At 48.0% G+C, this 19684-nt stretch overlaps 1 protein-coding gene across 4 annotated transcripts in view; it reads right to left on the bottom strand.

The window, feature by feature from the left end:
• DNAAF11 (dynein axonemal assembly factor 11) overlaps window positions 1-8823 on the bottom strand; it is a 79576-nt gene extending 70753 nt beyond the window's left edge. For all 4 annotated transcript variants that reach the window (XM_058699103.1, XM_058699102.1, XM_058699104.1 and 1 more), the window contains exon 1: window positions 8690-8823. In XM_058699103.1, coding sequence (XP_058555086.1) covers window positions 8690-8699 — 10 coding nt within the window. In that variant the 5' untranslated portion in view covers window positions 8700-8823. The remainder of the gene's footprint in view (window positions 1-8689) is intronic.
• Between the last annotated feature and the right edge of the window lie 10861 nt (window positions 8824-19684).

Here is a 19684-nt window from a genome sequence, read left to right on the forward strand (position 1 = left end):
TCCGTCCCTACGTTCATCATCAGGTTATGACATGACGAATGCGTTGGATTGTCTTCCCCGTTAAATGTCAATCCCCCAGGCCCGAGTGATTTTCAAAGGGGAAGAGAACAGACAAGTGTTGCCTTGTCTGGCGACACCATGGTGAGTCAGAGAGATTTTGCCTTTTTTGCACAAGGTCTACCTACATTTTGCTGTAGGGATGGAGACAGAGTTGGTGGGTGATGACCATGAGAGTGTTGCTATGGCGTATGTTGACATGACATCCTGTGGTGCTATCACGCCAAACTGGACGAGACCCGCTAAGGAGACCACGACAGGGCAACTTGCGACGAAGTGGCACAGTCTGGCCACCAGGGGGCCAAAAACGTGTGAGCAGCTCCCAGCGTTCAGTAAGGAAAGGTCTGTCCATTCAACTGACATTGATTAATTGAACTCGAGCTGGAGAGGGAGGAGGAGCACGCTAGATTTTGCACTGCGATCTTGCAGAACAGCTACCCTGAGCTCTGTTTCCAGGAGGAATGAAAGGAGCCGCTCACGGGAGGGGGGGGTAGTAAGAGTCCCTGCCCCTCTGACCAGAGTGCTATGCGGCACGGGGGGGTTGGGGGGGACTGGCCTGCCACGGGGGCACTGAGGGAATGGGGACAATTCTCTGGCCCACGGTTGGAGCCAAGGGCAAGACGGGAATCCCCGTCCTAAGACACACCCAAGTTAAAGACGTGATGACAACGGAGAAACCCTATGTTTTCCAGCGCTATGAAAAAGATCATTAATCCCTTTTAATGTCCCGCCTTTTAAGTGGACAGTGGAATGGTACATGTCCAGCCCAAGAGACAACAAAGATTCATTTGTTGCCACGTACAAGTGCCAGGCACTGTCCTAAGTGCTTTGCATGTATTAACATACGAGTACGTATAGGGGGCAGATGAGGAATTGAGGCACAGAGGTTCAATAACTTGCCCAGGGTCTTGGACCTCTACAGGCTCCTCTAGTCGAGACAGAGTTCTTCACAGCACCCTCGGCTGCCAACGTCCACGCCACACTCTTAAAGGTGGACTTGCCCTTTTGTTTAAAAAAAAAAAAAAAGGAGGAGGGGAGGGGGTGCCTGGGTGGCTCAGTCGGTTCAGCGTCCGACTTCAGCTCGGGTCATGATCTAGCGGTTTATGAGTCCGAGCCCCGCGTCGGGCTCTGTGCTGACAGCTCAGAGCCTGGAGCCTGCTTCCGATTCTGTGTCTCCCTCTCTCTCTGCCCCTCCCATGCTCGTGCTCTGTCTCTCTCTGTCTCTCAATAATAGATAAACGTCAAAAAAAAAAAAAAAAAACAGTGAAAACAGCTACGAACTCGATCATCTGTGTGCAGGAGGCTGAACCCCTGCTATTTCTGGTGGTAGGAGATGGGGTTGCTTGCAAAGACAGTTCTTTGGAAGTCAGGGGAAACGTGAAGGTCTGGAGATTAAAACACCACGCACGGGGCACGTCCTGCTGTTCTACGTTTTGGCTCAACTAGCAGGCAGAGGTGGCTAACAGACCCCCAGCCGGGTCCCGGGGAGAAGCAGGCCCAAATGGCTGGCAAAGGGGCTAACAGGGCGTTCTGGCCAGTCCTGGCCCCCCGGGGTCCCCACTGCCTGCTGCACTCTGCTGTCTCCGGGTGCCATGGCTAGTACGCAAACCAGTGGAAACAGGAAACAGCTCTCTGGAAACCAAACCTCTAACAGAAGGGCTTGAAAACTAGTCTCCACACATCCCACTCCCAAAGTGGGCTCTAATAGCTTCGGTCAACTGATAGTGGATGCACGGGTACAGCAAGTTGAGGACACAGCAAAGCTGTTGTGTGAAGTCAAATGTATTACCTGCCTCTGTAATTATCTGTAAGAACTGTCTTAGCAACGATGCAACAGGGATGAAGGGGTTGGGACGGCACAACCAATGTTATTTCAGCGAATTCAGTGAAATGTGGGAATTATTCGCTACTATGGATAAGACCCTCAATGACCAGGAGGGTATGTGTAACCTTAACTACACCAATCCATGGAGCAGGGGGCCGGGTTTTTGGAGGCCTTGCCGCCATCAGACCTGGAGTCAACGGGGCCAGGAGGATGTGCCCATCCGGAGCCCATGCCCTTCCGTCTAGAACATGTCCCAGGTGGAGGAACGACAGAATTCTCTGCCCAAGGGGCCCCAGGCCTGCCTCCAAGCTCGACACTGGCCACTTCTCCAGGTCCATCCCAGACCACACCATCAGGTATGCATCCCAAAGTGTCCAAGGAGCAGCTGTTTGCTGAGATGTGGACAGATATGCAGGCTGAGTATCCACCTTCACACGTGGGCTTGAGGGGCCAGGATAGGGCCAGGGATGGGGAGAGAAGGGAGGGATGGCCGGGGAGCCAGCTCTCCCCAGCCCCACCCCCCCAGCTCTGGCACAGATCCCAAGGGGTTTGAGAAACGTATTAAATGTAGCCTTCTGGGTCGTTATAAAGGTCTCCTTGTCAAGGGTGGAAAATGCATTTTATGCGGCAGTTTGATTGTAACTCGATACACGGGCCTCGTTATAGTCTTTCCCTGGGTCCCCAGTTGCCCCTGAAGGCTTAGTGGGTTATTCATATTGAAGATATAAACCCAACTTGAATCCCACAGAAGCCGTCATCGGTAAGTACGGTTAAGTCGAACGTGTTCAGGGGAATTCTGAAAACACCCTGTTAAGCATCACCGTCTCTGGCCTGCAAAAGCTAACATGAGCATCTGCGCAACCCCCCGGGGGCTTCCTGGGTCTCAGAAACACTAAAGGTATCTCAGGCCTCTCCACCTCTACAGTCTTCAAGGCTTTTCCGATTTGTCCGACCCTAAAGGCCAGCAGCTTCCTCTACGGACACCAAATATCCTTCCTACATTCCCTGGCTACACCTTTCCTAAAATTCAGAAACCCTTTTCATTATGCTATTGCATGTGTGAATTTGATCACTTCCATGCGATTGCCAAACCCTCCCTTTCAGAGGCATGTAGATATTAGGAAGGAATTATGTTGATCCGTATCTCCTAGCCGCAACAATTAAGATGATAAAAGTCACTATTAGTCAAAAGGAATGGGGGGAGAGGAGCCCCCGCCCTTAGCATAATCACTAATTGGTGTGTGCATGCACACACAGGAGGGACCGACAGTTGATCTGGCGCCCCAGGGACGCCTGCCCGACAGCAACAATTACAGACAATTAGGACAGATGAAAAGAAAATGGAGAATCACAGAGGAAGGCAAGATCTCCCAGCGGCCTACTTCTGGGCTCTTCCATATTAAGCAAGCTGACGCGTGGCACACCGTTTTATGGCGCTCAGGAAACTGCTGTTACGCGGCACTGCCCGCCTGCAACGGCAGACGTCAGTGAGGACACCAGCGTCCCCAGGAGGAAGCGTGCAAGAGCGTCCACGCGGTGGATGGAGGCAACAGTGTTCCGCGCCTGGCGACAGGAAAGCATTCTGCCGTTCTACGCACTGTGTAATTCAGACCAAACGTGCTCGAGCTCCCGGGAGCACGGTTCACCTTTGGGAAGCCCTACTCCGAATACGACAGCACTGCATTTACACGAAGTCATTCCAGGGATTTAAAACTGCTTTGGAAGTCTCAGTGGGTCGTCATAACGCTATTTTGAGAGAGATGGCGTGGGCGATGCCCACCACACAGTGGAGGGAGAACATTCCCGGGGAGCGGATGAGAAACAGTGTGCTTTCACGTCCTGATTTTGGAAAGATTCGCAGAGCAAAACGCAGGACTTGAATGGATTCTGGGAAGTGTCTCGCCCATGGGGGGTGCTAACCAAGATATGGCTGGAGCCCTCGTGGCGGGTAAAACCACTGACAGCGTAACCACGGATTCGTACTTCTCTCACTAGCAGAATGCTGCTAAGGATTCCGAGGGTTTAACCGAAACTCACCGGCCAGCCCAGGCTTCTTTTCGATTCCTTACAATGACCGGGTTCTCAACAACTCCAGGGAGTGCAATAAAATGACTTTGTGGGGTGGGGGCGGGGCAGAGGGCAGAAGGAGAAGGTTTCTGGAGTCCCGGAAGTTGTCAGCCTGCCGTTTCTACCAAGATTTTTCAGTGGCTTGAGCAAAGTTCTAGAAGCTTCCAAAGCTGCCAACTTAGTGTTCATTCCTTCAGGCTTTATATCGTGTTTTGTGAACAGCCCTCGATTCCTCACTAGATTAGAATAAAGTCAATAATCTGTGTTCCTAGCAGGTTTTGCAGAATGTTTAAACATCTCGGAAGACGCAGCAGATACATTTATGACTTAACAAGAGACGAAGGGGTCACAAACAGGAGGAGGTCACCTCTTGTAGCATCTAAACTGTTCTTTCTTGTATGGTTTCCAATGGACACTTTTCAAAACAGGATTGCTCATTTGCTCTGCCTTTTTTTACTGACTCGAGGTCATGATAACATGCAACGCTAGCCACACAAGACCTAATGCAACGATACCCTCTAGCTTCTATTCACACGGAGAGTGCTAGTAAAGACCATGATGAAGTGCCATGGGGCAGTGACAGAAGTGTACAGAGAGAACAGGGAGGACAGAGAAAGGGGGGATCAGGGCTACTGAGTGACAGGAGGGACGTCAAAAGAGGCATCATGGAGAAGAAGCCTGAGCTGAGTGTTGAAATGTGAGTAGGTATTTGCAGGATAAACAGATGAGGAAGGGCACTAGGGCTACAATGGACACTATGTTGCACTTCCCAGATCCCTCCTTCCAAACTGAAGGCTCAGTTCCTCCAGCTGCTGGCAGTGGTGTCAGCGGACTGCCCTCAGGCTGCCCACTTTCTTCATAAGTCACTCCGCTGAAATGACACCCCGACCAACGCCACTCCCCTTCCCAGGAAAGCCCATATCCAACGACTGGCTGATGAGGGGCCATAAGGGCCCAGCCCTCTCACCCGAGCTTGGGAAAATTAGAATGTCCATTTCCAGTTTAGACCTCCAAGCATCCGGGTGGGTTTGTGGGTAAGGCCTTTGTTAAAATGCATCATAGCCCAACGTCCTTCCCCGCCCAGTCTTGCCTCCTTCCCTACCCACTCCAGTAACGTTCCCGAGTGAACCTCCTACACGCTAATCTGCATCGAAGAGTCTGCCTTCCAGCCAACCCAACCTGGAAGGGTTGATATCAGAAGTGGTACGTGAAGGCAGACGCTAGCCACGACGGGCCTCCGGAGTCAGAGCCGGCTGCCCGAGTGGCAATGAGGACACCATTACTGGTGGCAGGTGGGGCACAGATGGTGTCGGGCACAAGGTAGCTGGGGGACGTTCAACACTTGCACTACAGTGTCAACCCATTTGGAATACTATAACACAAGTGCCATAAAGCAGGTGGATTATAAACTAGAAACATTTATTTCTCACAGTTCTGGAGGCTGGAAGTCCAAGGTCACAGCACCGGCAGATCTAGTGTCTGGGGACAGCCGGCTTCCCCACTGATGGTAATCTCACACGGTGGAAGGAGCAAGCCAGGTCTCTGGGGCCTCTTTCATAAGGGCAGTAATCCCAATTATGAGGGCTCCCTGCTCACGACCCACCTCCTAATACCATCACATTGAGGATATGAATTTGGGGGGGGGGGACACAAACATTCAACCTATAGCAAAGAGATCGCACCAGTAAGTGTGACGTGACACATTGGGCAATAGAGAAATACAGGGGACACTATAACTCAAAGGACAGCTGTATTGGGTGGCTGCTGTTGTGGACACTGTTGGAAAGGAAAGGCTGGACGTGATTCATCGGACAGTTAAAAAAAAAAAGCCAGAGTAGCACACTGGCAGCGTAGAAAGAGGTTTGCTTCCTAAAACCAGAGGGTAGAGAGGCCAGAGAACAAGGACCAGGACTAAATCATCAGAGGAGCAGGAACTTCATGTTCCAGACATGATGGAGTCATAGGGACAGGAAATCCAGGAAAGAAATATATGAAAACACACACACACACACACACACACACACACACACACACACACCAAACACTGAACATCAGGAAATCCAAAGGGAAGTCAGAAAGTGTCTTGAACAGAACAAAAAAAAGAAAAGGTGGGACGCCTGGGTGTCTCGGTCGGTTCAGGGTCAGACTTCGGCTCAGGTCATGAACTCAGAGTTCGTGAGTTGAAGCCCTACGTCGGACTCTGTGCTAACAGCTCACAGCCTGGAACCTGCTTTAGATTCTATGTCTCCCTCTCCCTCTGTTCCTCTCCCACTTGCTCTCTGTCTCTCTGTCTCTCTCAACAAAAATAAATATATTTTTTAAAAGGCATATCAAAATGTGTGTGATACGGCTAAAACATAAGTTGGGGAAAATTAACAGCACTAATGCCTATAGTAAGAAAGGAAAAAGGTCTCAAACATTAGCTTCCTCCTTAAGAAGCTAGAAAAAGAATAAATTGAACCCAAACTAAGCAGAAGAAAGGAAACAAAAAAGAAAAAAGATTAGACAAAAAATCAGTGAAATAGAAACAAAAACAATGGAAAAAGTCAATAAAAATACATAAAAAAATAAAATTGGTAAACATCTAGCCAGACTGATCAGTAAAGAGAGAGAAGACATAAATTTCCATTATTAGCAAGGAAAGCATGGCATTAGATTATACAGAATTAAAAGGCTAATAAGAGAGTAATCTAAAAAACTATGCTAATAAATTCGAGAACTTAGATTAAAAGGGAAAATTTCTTAAAAGACACAAACTACCAAACCTCACGCAGCAAGACACAGATAAATCAAACAGCCCTGCATCTACCACAGTAGTTGAATATGTAGTTCAAACCTTTCCACAAAGAAAACCATAGTACAGGCATCTTCACTGATGAATTCTACCAAACATTTAAGAAAAAATAATACCCAGTGTACAAAAACACTTCTATAAAATTTACAAAAATTTAAGAACTTAAGAAAATTTAAGAATGCTTGCTAAGATAATTCTACAAAGCCAGCATACCCTGAGCCCAAAACTAGACAAGTACAAGGCCAAGGCTGACCACAAGAGATGCTTTTAAAGACCTGGGTTAACTGATAGAAACTGGGATGACAGACTCCTAAAACAATGAAGGTCAGTAGCAACACTTAACTTTAGAAGCTAGGTGGATGGATGTTCTAGTGAGGGACAAGGTTGGAGTGGGGCCAGTGGTCTACATCCACGGAGGGCAATGGAGATGGTGAATAGAATATGACATTCCTAAGGACAAAATAGATGCTCAGCCAACAAAGGTACTACTCGATCTGTGCAATCAAAAGACAGCAAGGATTGATGACCAGAAAACGAAGGACAGTTGCTTCGATAAAAATTCACAATTTCTTGCCAGTCTCCAGACCTTAGTGAGTTTGGGGACCCGAAACGAGGGTTGCCAGATTTAGCGAATAAAAATATTGGGTGTCCTGTGTTTTATTTGACAACATGTTGTCTAAAAGAGAGGCTGAGTCCCCAAGAATAGTTGGCAAGGATTCATCCAAATCCTTTCCAAAAGGCCTGCTGGCCATTTACTTGAGTGACAATACCCTGGGGAAGGGGGAATACCAAATCACTGGGACGCTTGGGGGCTCCAGGTCTGAGCTGCCATTAACATCTGGAAACAACAAAGCATTGCCTTACCACAGTGGGGACCTGTGGGGGCCAGGTAATAAATGGAATCATGCCCGCGACCAATTCATTAACACATGTTGAAGAATATTTGGGTTGTTTCCATTTTTTAGCTACTATGAAAGCAGTTGCTATAAACAGTCATACACAGTCTGTGTGTGTACAAAGGTTTTTGTTTTCCTTTTGTAATAGCTAAGGATTACACGGGTGGGAGACAAAGTTTTCGTTTAATTTTTACCAACGTTGGTCTAATTTTTTTGTCTACTGCTTTAGAAAGGAGTGTGAGAACAAATACCAACAACTGGTTTAGGATTGGGGCTTTTCCTATTCACAAATCACCCACCCCCTCCACCACCAGGCTGTCAGCTCTTGCGCGGAAGAAACCTCATCATCAAGCACAGTCTCTTGATTTAAAAATATTCACTATGACACTTCCACCAGAAGTGAGCAATTAGGCTGAACTGTACAAAATTGTCATAAATGAGAGGAGAGTCGAAGATGGTGTTCGCGGGCAAATAAAGATGTTAATCCCCTCACTTTGCACATTCTGCGGGTGTATTTTTAAACCCTTAGCAACACTTAGCCAAGTCGGTAAAACGGTTCTATTACTGCCTTCGTTTTGGAGCTGGGGCTTAGGCCCACATGGGTGAAGTCACTCGCTCTAGGTCTCAAGGCTGCCAGGTGGAGGAGGGGGGCGCCGGCTTCGGTTCCCTCCACCCCCGGGTACGATGCCTAATCGAAAAGTGTGGACGCTGCAGCCCTGAGACAGTGACTAGCCCGGGACCACCCGGCGAGCAAGGAGGCGCTTGGGCCCCGGACCTTCCACCACCAAGCCCTGGACCTTCCACCACCCCCTCTCACGAAGCCCCCGCCTTTCTCGCCCACCGCATTTTATGGACGAGGAACCGGAGCCCCGCGGAGGCAAGGCTGCCCGCCGGGTGGGCGGAGGGGCTGGCCCAGCCGGACCTGAGGAGCGCAGGGTTGGGCCGGGGTGCGCGGGCGGGAAGGGGCGGCGGCGGCCCGGGTCCCCTGGGACGTGGGACGATGCCCGGAAGGGGGACGGTCGAGGGCGGCTGGGAGGAGGGGACGCTTACTCCGGCCCATGGCGCCTCTCGGGTTCGCGGGCCCGGGAAGAAGCTCGGACTCTTAGGACTCCGTACACGCTTCTCAGTCACGCCTCCGCGCGTCCACAGCGGACCTCGGGAGCCATGGCAACGAGGACTCTACGGCGGCCGCACGGGGCCAGGCGCCGCCGCGTTTCCCGAGCTCGCGAGAAGCACGGAGCAGAGACTCCGCGACGAGCGCTCGCCCCTCCCCGCACCCCGTCCTCTTCCCCGTCCCCACCCCGCCTTCCCCGGACGGGTCTCCTTCCCCCAGATCGTCTGGACGGTCTAAAGAGAACCACGGACGCTCGCTTCCAGGTGGATCCGCCTCCCAGGCGTGCCTCCCAGCCCGCCCTCCACTGTCTCCTCTCTGGGGAGTTAACGCGCTCCGGAGCCAAGGGGGTCAGGATGGCGCCCCCACTGCCCGTGCCGGTGGGGCGGGCTTAAACTTCTCATCTGTAAGATGCGGGATAATAAATAACTTCAAGGGATCCTGGTGGAGGTTTTTAAAGAGATGATTTGAGTAAAGGAAAGACACGTTTTAAAAACAGCCTCCCTGTAAAGGGTAGTTGTCCTCGTTGGATTTCATCTTAGTCACAGCCCAGCACCGATCTCCTGCTAACAGGTTTTCTAAAAACACCACCCTCAGCAACTTTCCCTACCCACCCACCACTTTGTGGCTGCCAAAAATAGAAAGTGCATCTCCTGGAATTCCCGTTACTCCTCTCGCATTTCCCCAGACCCCTCCCCAAAGTGCCCAATTCGCTTTACCCAACTCTGGACTAGGAAGGACATCAGTAATTCATCCTCGGTTAGCTTCATATGTTCATATGTCAGCGCTTTAAGGGATGACAAAGTTGTTTGTTTGTTTGTTTGTTTATTACCACCTTCACTCATTTTGTCCCCCACCCCCCAGCCTCTGGCAACCAGAACTGATTTATTCTTTGTATCTCTGAGTTCATTTGTTTGTTTTTAGATTCTGCATATAAGTCAGATCCTAGAGTATTTGTCTTTCTCTGCCTGACTTATTTCACTTGATGTAATACCCTCAAGGGTCATCCATGTTGTAACAAATGACAAGATTTCCTTCTTTTAACGACTGAAATATATATATATACACACACATATATATATAGTATATATATATATACTATATAAATACACTACATATATATATATACACTATATATATACACACACATATAATCTTTTTATGACAGAAGTATTTCATATATATGTATAACCACATTTTATTTATCCATTCATTTTTTTAAATTTTTTTTTAACATTTATTCATATCTAAGAGAGAGCACGAGCAGGGGAGGGGAAGAGAGCGAGGGAGACACAGAATCTGAAGCAGGCTCCAGGCGAGGAGCTGTCAGCACAGAGCCCGACGCGGGGCTCAAACTCACAGACTGAGAGATTGAGAGATCGTGACCTGAGCCAAAGTCAGACACTTAACCGACTGAACCACCCAGGCGCCCCTATCCATTCATTTTCTGATGGACACTTAGGTTGCTTTCACGTCTTGTGTATTATAAATCATCCTGCAAGAACACGGGAGTGCAGGTATCTTTTTGAATTAGTGTTCTCATTTTCGTCAGATAAATACCCAGGAATGGAATTCTGGATCATACGGTAAGTTCTATTTTTAATTTTTTAAGGAACCTCCATAATGTTTTCCACAGTGGCCGCCCACCAATTCACTTTACCACCAATAGTGCAAGAGAGTTTTTTTTTCCACATCCTCACCAACCCACGTTAATGCTTGTCTTTTCGAGAATGGCCGTTATAACAGGTGTGAAGTAATACCTCATTGTGGTTTCAATTTGCATCTTCCCGATGAGCACCTTGTCATGTGCCTGGTGGCCATGTGTACGCCTTCTTCGAAAAAATATTGATGCAGATGTTCTGTCCATTTTTAAGTAAAAAATTGGCTATTGAGTTGCCTGAGTTCTTTACATTTTTGTCTATTAACCGTTTGTCAGATACATAATTTGCAAATATTTTCTCCCATTTCATAGGTTGCCTTTTCATTTTGCTTGATGTAGTCCCACATGTTTATTTCTGTTTTGGTTTCTTTTGCTTTTGTTGTCAGATTCTCCCCCCTGCCTAAAAAATCATCACCATGACTGACGTCAAGGAACTTACTCCGGACATTTTCTTCGAGGAGTTTTATGGTTTTGTTTTGCCTATATTATTATTACAAAGTAATTATTACCCTCTGTCCCTTTGCAAAGAGAGAGAGAGAAAGTATGTGTAAAATATTGTTTAAAAACTTCTTCCATCCCAATCTTAGTAAATAGTACAGAGTCCGTGGTCTCATCTTGAAATGTGTGTGATGTTTACGTTATGAAAGAAGATTCATAGAGTAACGTGGAGCGTAAAGAAATGTGTTCTTTCAGCAGGAACCCGTCAAGCATTCACTGTTGCCGAGTATTAGGGTTTGCCAAGTGGCGACCAGAATGTGAAGTGAGGCAGAGAGACAGGAGCCAGGAGGGTGGAGTGCAGGAGGGGCTGGAAAGCCAGTCAGTTTGGCTATGGACACAATTGCATGGGGTGATCAGATGAGGGGTCACGGAGGCCATGAATGCCAGCTCAACTAGAACAGAATGGTGGGATCTCAGGCACTATGTCCCCACAGTGGGAGAACCATTTGGAGCTCCAAGGAGACTCCCAAAACACTCCAGCTATCAATTTAGGTGACACCCACCCATCCTGCCCAAAAGCCTGGTTCTGGTCGTTTCACTATGTTTTGGAAGCAACACGTTGCCGGGCGAGGAGCATGAGCTCTGGCCTCGGAGACCCGGTTCAAATCCACAGATCTGCTGCCGCGTGGCATTAGGCAGATGACTCCACGTTCTTGAGCTAACGCGTCCCCCATTTGCGTGTGGAGCTGACCGTACAGGCAACGTATGGCTGTGCCACCGAGAGAGGGGTCTGTGAGCTGGCGTCCGGTTGCTCACGGAGGACGTGACATGCCATCAGCCGCAGGCGAGGTTAGCAAACGGGCCCATGCCCCAAGTGACAGCAAGAGGTTCATCAACCTGGGGGATCGACCAGGTGGAAGGGTGGTTTCTGAGATGACAGAGGCATGAAGTCAGGGCCAGTAGAAAGGACCTTGGCCTCTGGGTCACAAGAGACAAGAGGGAGAGACTCTAGAACTCTAGAAAGTTCTCAAGACCAGTTGCATCATCCTCACGCTCAGATGCCCTCACTCTTAAATCCTGTGGGGGGTCAGAAGGGCCTGGAAATTTCCCTATGAAACTTAATATCTATGGAGCAGGGGTCTCCTATCCATTTAGACGCACGTAAACGAACAGCGGAGCTGTGCTCAACATGGCCCAGTGTTTTGAAAGTGTTAGCTAATTCTTACATTAACCCTTCGAGGTAGAAAATGTGACCATTTACATACTGTCAATAAGGAAACCGAGGCCCAAGGAGATTATATGACCAGAATTTTATGCCTCAAACTGAATTCTCTCCTGCATCGCTTTTGAGGGCAGGAGGGAGTTTATTTTTCATCTCCGAATCCTACCTCTCAGCACAACTCCTGATACTCACTAGGTGCCCAATAAATCTTTGTTGAACGATTGAATGAGCAAGTCAGTGAGCCAGTCTCTTGAAGAGCGTGGCATCCTGGGGGCGCCTGGGTGGCGCAGTCGGTGAAGCGTCCGACTTCAGCCAGGTCACGATCTCACGGTCCGTGGGTTCGAGCCCCGCGTCGGGCTCTGGGCTGATGGCTCGGAGCCTGGAGCCTGTTTCCGATTCTGTGTCTCCCTCTCTCTCTACCCCTCCCCCGTTCATGCTCTGTCTCTCTCTGTCCCAAAAATAAAAAAAATAAAAAAATAAAAAAAAAAAAGAGCGTGGCATCCTGGATGCACACATCTCATGACTTAAATAGGATCACCACGGAAGTGTTCGTGTTTTAAGGGGATCTATCAGGTTATCCAGGAAGGGTGTCCCATTCTTTGGGCCATTGGACACTTCCTTGGCTTAATACCTTTTCCCCAAAATGTAGGATAGGAGCTCCTTTGGGGAGCAAGGTCTTGACCGATTGTTCTCCACTCTGGTGGAAAGGAGAAGAGCCTCGGATGATAAAGCGGGGAAACAGGAATATCTACTTCATGATTTGTCATGGGCCAGGCCAGGGTGGTTTTGATGTGTCCTCCCTCAGCCCAACGTCACAGTCCCTCTGTCTCTTAGGAGCAAAGGACCCATGGGGCACATAGGACAGGTGTACGATGTGCTGTGATTGTTACAGTCCACTGACAGAAGGGAAATGGGGGAATAAATCACAATGTGACAGCTCCAGGCAAATTGGAGTTTATTTTACTCAAACTGAATGAGATTGTTTAGAGTCACGGTGTGTGTCTATTTATGCAAATAATTATTCAAAACAGACTTGTTTCTTTGGCCCCTGGAAATGTAACTAGATGAGTGAGGCCTCCTGGGGAAATGACTACGACATTTTTGTGTACATAAGTAGGAGAAGTAAATCTCAGAAAGGGTTTTTTTTCTTTTTTAATTTCCAATAAGAGCAAAATGATCCTCCTTCTTCTTTTGCGCTGGATAAATTCAAGAGACGACCTGTAAAGCTATTTGGTTCTTATTATTTTCATTATTATATATAATTTAGTATTTTTATGAAATGTAACTGTGGTTACATTTCAATGGTATTAATATTCCGCCAGAAGAGTTTCCTCATTGCGTCTTCGTGACAGGTAAACCCCCAAGTTTACCAGCACCTCTATAATATCAATTACTTGCTTGCTTGCTTGCTTGCTTCCTTTCTTCCATCCATCAGCAAATATTTATCAAGTGCCTTCCAGGCACAGTTAGGAGTAATTGAGACAATGTATGTAAAGCTCTTAGAAGAGCACTTGCCATTTAGGAAGCGCTCAGTAAGGATTAACTATTCCTGTGGGTTGGTGGGGAGAATGGGTGATGGGCATTGAGGAGGGCACTTGCTGGGATGAGCACTGGGTGTTGTCTGTAAGTGATGAATCATGGGAATCTACTCCTGAAGCCAAGACTACACTGCATGTTAGCGAACGTGACAATATATAAAATTAATAAAAGGAAAGGGAAAGGAAAAGAAAAGAGAAGAAAAGAAAAAAAAAAGGAAAAGAAAAGAAAAGAAGAAAAGAAAAGAAAAAAATATGCATAAGTATCTAAAAAAATTAAAATAGGGGCACCTGGGTGCCTCAGTGGGTTAAGCAGCCAAGGTCATGTCATGATCTCAGGTTCATAGCTCAGGTCATGATCTCACGGTTCCCTGGTTTGAGCCCCGGTTTGGGCTCTATGTTGACAGCTCAGAGCCTGGAACCTGCTTCGGATTCTGTGACTCCCTCTCTCTCTCTGCCCCTCTCCCGCTCACTCTTTTCTCTCTCTCTCTCTCTCTCAAATAAACATGAAAAAATTTTTTGACATAAAAATAAATATGCATTATCAGATGTGAGTTCCTCAAACCTCAGACTCTCCGATGATTCCATGCAAGTACAAAAACACATCTCAAAAGCAAGTGTAAAATGATTATTAAATTATTCTCTGCAAGTTTTCCATCTGTTAACAGATAAAGTGAGATACACTAAAACCGTCAAGAGTTTGTTTGAGCAAACATGGGTTTGAATCGGGCTGTGCCAAACTGAGTGGTCAGGTGTGCCTCCCTCCCAGGAGCTGGTGGACAAGTTTTTATAGAGAAGACTGGAAGCAAAGCAAGGAAATCATTGGATTGGCTTATAGCTTAAACAGTTGCCTTATTTGGGAAAGCCCCGTTGGCTGTGATTGGTTGTCTGTAGGTTCCGCCTCGGTCACCTTGAGGCATTTGTAGGAATTGAGTCTGGCTTCAGTTTTTGCTTACTTACACAGGCTGCCCAGGTGACAGAGCCACCTCCGTGTACTTGGCCTCCTCGCGTAAGCACCTGAACACCTCCAAACTTCTTGCCTGTCTTTGCTAGCTTGATCCAAACTGCTGCCCGTCTCCGTTAGCTTAATACAAGTAAGAGTTGACCCTTCCGGAAGGCCTTTTACTAATCTGCACCTACTCAGAGCAGAGTCATCGGGGTATGCTCCTCCCCCACTGAGGATTCAACAATTCACTTGACTTTCTTGTTCCTTCATCTGTGAAATGGGAAAAGTAAAGGGCCTGCCTGCTTGCGTTTCAGAGAGGTTTACAAGAGAGGACATGTCAAGAGTTTGCCTCCACTAAGTGCTCGGCCCGTCTCCGTTTTTGTTGTCACGTGCGAGGAAAGGTGGAGGGCGATGGCTTGTCCCAGGGAAGACCCCCGGGTACAGCCAGTGGTTAGACCAACAGGGGTCAGTCGTGCCTCCGTCACCGTCCCGAGAGTTGGACCCATCAGCACACGTTTCCCCTGGAGGAAGAGGCTCTTGATCTCGGAAGGCTGCCGACCAAGTTTTTCCCTGATTCGTTGATTAGTTTGTTTCAAGTTCGGGGGTTTTGTCATTTTTTTAGCCCTTCCTGGAGGACAGGTAGTAGCAGGTACTGAGGCCCCCCCCCAAAAAAAAATTGGAGGAGCAAAAGCTAAAAAATTGTATGCACTAATTTAATTTTCTCTGAGAACTGGGCAAACAACAGCTTTGTTCCGTTTGAGTGTTAGAACACCTGCGGCCAGCTCACAGAAAACCCAAGATCTTGTCTGGGAACCACTGAGTTCTACCAACAATGGGCAAGGGTGGGAGAAAGTGAAATCCACAAAAACTAAAACTCTATCTCCAAAAACATTAATCCTGCCATAATATAATCTACGAGGATACACTTGAAATGAGGACCCCGGGGAAATTTGCAAGCAACTGCCAATTTTGCTAATGATAATAAGTTTATTTTAATTGCTAATATATCCCTAATTACTCTAGTTCTAAAATGTTTACTTGGCTGCCAGTCATCTTTGATTTATGTTCTTCGTGGAAAGAGTTTGTCATATCAATCAACCCGTTTCAAGTTCGGGGGCAGCTGCTGAAGATGATCTCACCTTCTTTGTCACACAGCTCAGCTGGGTACCATCCGTCCAAAGGCAGAGACAGGCCTTCCCCACCAAATCTTCTAGAATTCATAGCTTCCTGTTTCAGCTGGAGAAGGATCGTATTTTTAAGACCGGTTACATAAGCAAAAAGGACTGACACTATCCATTCCAAACTCTCTTTTTAATCTGATCTCCTGCCTGTTCTGTCTCCTGTATCTATCTGAATGTGTGCGTGTGTGTGTCCAAATCATTGTTCCAGGAGCATCGTGTAGTCCGTGTAAAGATTCCTAATCTGGGGGAGGGGGTGGTGCATGACAGGATCCCATTGACCTATTTTCTCATTTTTTCCCCTCTTTCAACAAACATGTGTCGAGCCCTTAGGGCTGGGGTGGCGTGGTAACCAAGACTGACAAGGTCTTGACTATGCCACAACCATATACTCATAGAAGGAGATGTACAGTAAACAAGTAGATAAACAAATGCTCCGTAAGATGATTGCACGTGATATGTGTTAGGAAAGAAAAATGGGGTGGTAGATTGAGCTTGGAGGATAGCTACTTTGGGTGATCCGAGTAGGTCACATATCGGGTGAGTCCTGAGCATGAGAAGGAGCCAGTTACATGAAAAGCTAAGAGAAGACTGTTCCCAGGGAGAGAGAAAAGAGCGACTGGGGAGAGGCTGGCCTGCTAACAGAATAAGGCAACTTGTATGATGGGGAAGATGTGCAGAGAAATGTTAAGGGGTAGGTAGGAGGCAAATAATCGGGTAGGACCTTGTAAGGAGACAGGATGTTATTCCAAACGTGATGGACACAGGTGCGTACAGAGAGAAGACCACGCGAGGACCCAGGGAGGAGAGCCTAGAACACACCCTTGCCTCACAGCCCTCGGAAGGAACCAGATCTACCAACACCTTGATCTCAGACTTCTCACCTCCGGAACCACGAGAAAACAAATTTCTGCTCGGTGGAAATTTTGAGAAGGCGATGCGGGTCTCTGAATGTGGAGCGGAGATCCGAACTGGAGATTTAGTTGGCCCGGTTCTAGTTTACAGAGGTGTTGACACCCATGCCCGTGGATGAGAACACTCTAGAAGTGAGTGTAGCTAGAGGAGAGGGCCAAGAGCTAAGCATGAGCATTCTCTGAATTTTGAAGTTGGCACAATGTGGAAAAATTAGCAAGGAAGACATAAAACCACTGGGGTGGGAGGAGAAGCCAAGTAAGAGAATTGCTTCCAAGAAAGAAGGACTGACGAAATCTTTAAAATGCTGCCATAAGGTGCCTCGTTAGCGCAGTAGGTAGCGCCTCAGTCTCATAAAATGCTGCCATGGGTCAAGTCGAGTGTGACCTAAGACTTGATCATGGGATCAAGCATCGTTGAAGGGTGTCGCGGCTTTGCCAGGGGCTGCTACGGTGGACGGTGGGCTTATAATCCTGACTGGCATGGGTTCAAGGAAGACTTGGAAGAGAAGACTTGGGGACAAAAAATTGTGGAAGAAAAACCTACCGAGGAAGTTTGCTGCTCCTGGGAACAGAGCAACGGAGAAAGAGAGCAGTTATAAGGGATGTGGAGTCCGAAGAGGGCTTTATTAAGACAGGTGTTATGATAGCACATTGGCATGCCACTGCCTAGAAGAGAGGGCAATTCTTGGAGGAATCTCCATAAATAGAGAGGAGGGGGCGGGTTGCAATCGTGAGTGGTGAGTCGGCCTTAGATAGCAGCAAGGACCTTCCAGCCACAGCACAGGGAGGAGGAGAGTAGGAGCAGATGCCCGTGGGTGGATGAACACAGTGCCAATGGCTGGTTGAGTCTTCTTAGCTGTTTCTATTTTCTCAGCGAAATAGGAAGCAAGGACATCAGCCAAGAATGGCTTGGAAAGGATGTCTTGAGGGTTCGAGGCGGAAGGATAAGGTAGCAAACGGCCAGGCTGGGAAGGGGGAGAGTGAATACATAGAACGGGCTAAGATGATTGCCAGGCATCGCCACACACACCTCGAGGGTTGTGGTCATGCATTTAAAGACAGCCTCCCTCGTGTTTCCTCGCGAGCCATCTTCAGTGTGTGGAAAACTGCGTAACAGGCATAGCTTTAGAGGCAACCAGAGCTGTGGGTTTACCGAGAAAGCACGATGAGTGGAGGGACATGCGGGGGAGCGACAGTGACGACAGCTCATGGGGCCTAAAGTGAAGAGGTGCGGAAATGAAGACACCATGGAATGGTATCAGGACCGACGGAATTTGACGTGGTAGCATTGAAAAATTGTAGGTGAAGAGGTGGTGAGCTGGAAGAGCAGTGGTGGTCAAAAGTGGAATGTTTAAGTGGTGGCTGGGCGGCTCAGCCGGTTGAGCACCCGACTCTCGATTTCAGCTCCGGTCACGATCTCATGGTCGGGGGATCCGGTCCCGCATCTGGCTCTACGCTGGGCGTAGAGCCCACTTAAGATTCTCTCCTTCCCCCTCTCTCTGCCCCTCTCTTGCTCACGTGCCTGTGCACGTTCTGTCTCTCTCTCTTTCCCTCTCTCTCTGTCTAAAAAAAAAAAAAAGTGGAACGTTCAAAATTGAGACGGAGGAAGTAACGGCAGGGTCCAAGGTCTGACGGTGATAGTGTGTGACCGTTTTAAGGTGGAAGACCAGATTACAAGCACAGAAGCGGTAAAGGAAGTGAGAGGTCAGGCAAGAAACACATGAAGGATGCTCGACATTAGCCTCCAGGGACTGCAAATCCATCCGACGGTAAGTACCACTATACTCCTTTAGGGCGTGGCTGAGATCAGAAAGATAGACGTCACCAAGTGTTGGTGAGGACTGGGAGAAACTGGAACCTTCTTCGCACGCTGCTGGTGGGGATATAAAATGATGAAACTCCTTTGGGAAATAAGTTGGCAGTTTCTTAAAACGTTAAACATAAATTTACCATGGGACCTAGCAATTCCATTCCTAGGTATCCACCAAGGAGACATGAAGACGTCTATCCCCACAAAGACTTGCGTGTGAATTTCCCAGCAGCCTTGTCCACGGTGGCCAAGAAGCAGAAACAACACAAATGCCTGTAATGAATCAATAAACGAAATGTACTTTACCCATATAATGGGGTATTATTCTACCGTGAAAAGAAACGAAGCAGTAATTCATGCTACAACATGGAGAAACCTTGAAAACATTATGCTAGGTGGAAGAATCCAGACCCAGAAGGTCACATGTTGTGTGATTCCATTTATATGAAACGTCTAGCAAAGGCAAATCTGTGGATATGGGAAGCAAATTAGGGCTTGGCTGGAGCCGAGGGGTGGGAGTGAAAAGTGACAGCAAACTCTAGTGCTGGTCGCCCAACTCGATAAATTCATTAAAACTCATTGAGTTGGGGGAGCCTGGGTGGCTCAGTTGGTTGAGCATCTGACTTCAGCTCAGGTCGCGATCTCACGGCTCGTGAGTTCCAGCCGCGCATCAGGCTCGCTGCTGTCCGTGCAGAGCCCGCTTTGGATCCTCTGTCTCCCTCTCTCTCTGCCCTTCCCCCCGCCCCACTCCCTCTCTCTCTTTCTCTCACTCTCTCAAAAAGAATAAACATTTTAAAAAAATCATTGCGTTGCACGCTTGAAATAAAGGAATTTTATAGGATGTAAATTATAGCTCAATAAAGCTGTGTGTGTGTGTTTTTTCATCAAAAAAGGAAACTAAAAAGGATGAAGGAAATCGAGTGGCCCGAGTATTCAAGGGGATATCTGTGTGTGTATTGACATCTCCAGGAAGATTGGCAGGAGTCATCCTAGAAGGAGTAACGACCGGGAAGGTGCTAACGTCTTCAAGAAAAGAGGGGTCAGCAGTCGATGCACCAAGAAATGGCAGCAAATGATGCGGTCTGATGGCCTGAACTCTAAAATCAGAGGTTTCACGGCAACCGGGACAAAGATCCAGAAATGGCCATGAGAAGCAAGGACACCCAGCCTGCTGCCAGGTTCAGGGATACGACGACTCTGGGAGAGAAGTCTCAGTGCACGTGCTTATCAT

Source organism: Neofelis nebulosa, chromosome 14 (assembly GCF_028018385.1).
Source record: "Neofelis nebulosa isolate mNeoNeb1 chromosome 14, mNeoNeb1.pri, whole genome shotgun sequence".
Taxonomy (NCBI): Eukaryota; Metazoa; Chordata; class Mammalia; order Carnivora; family Felidae; genus Neofelis; species Neofelis nebulosa.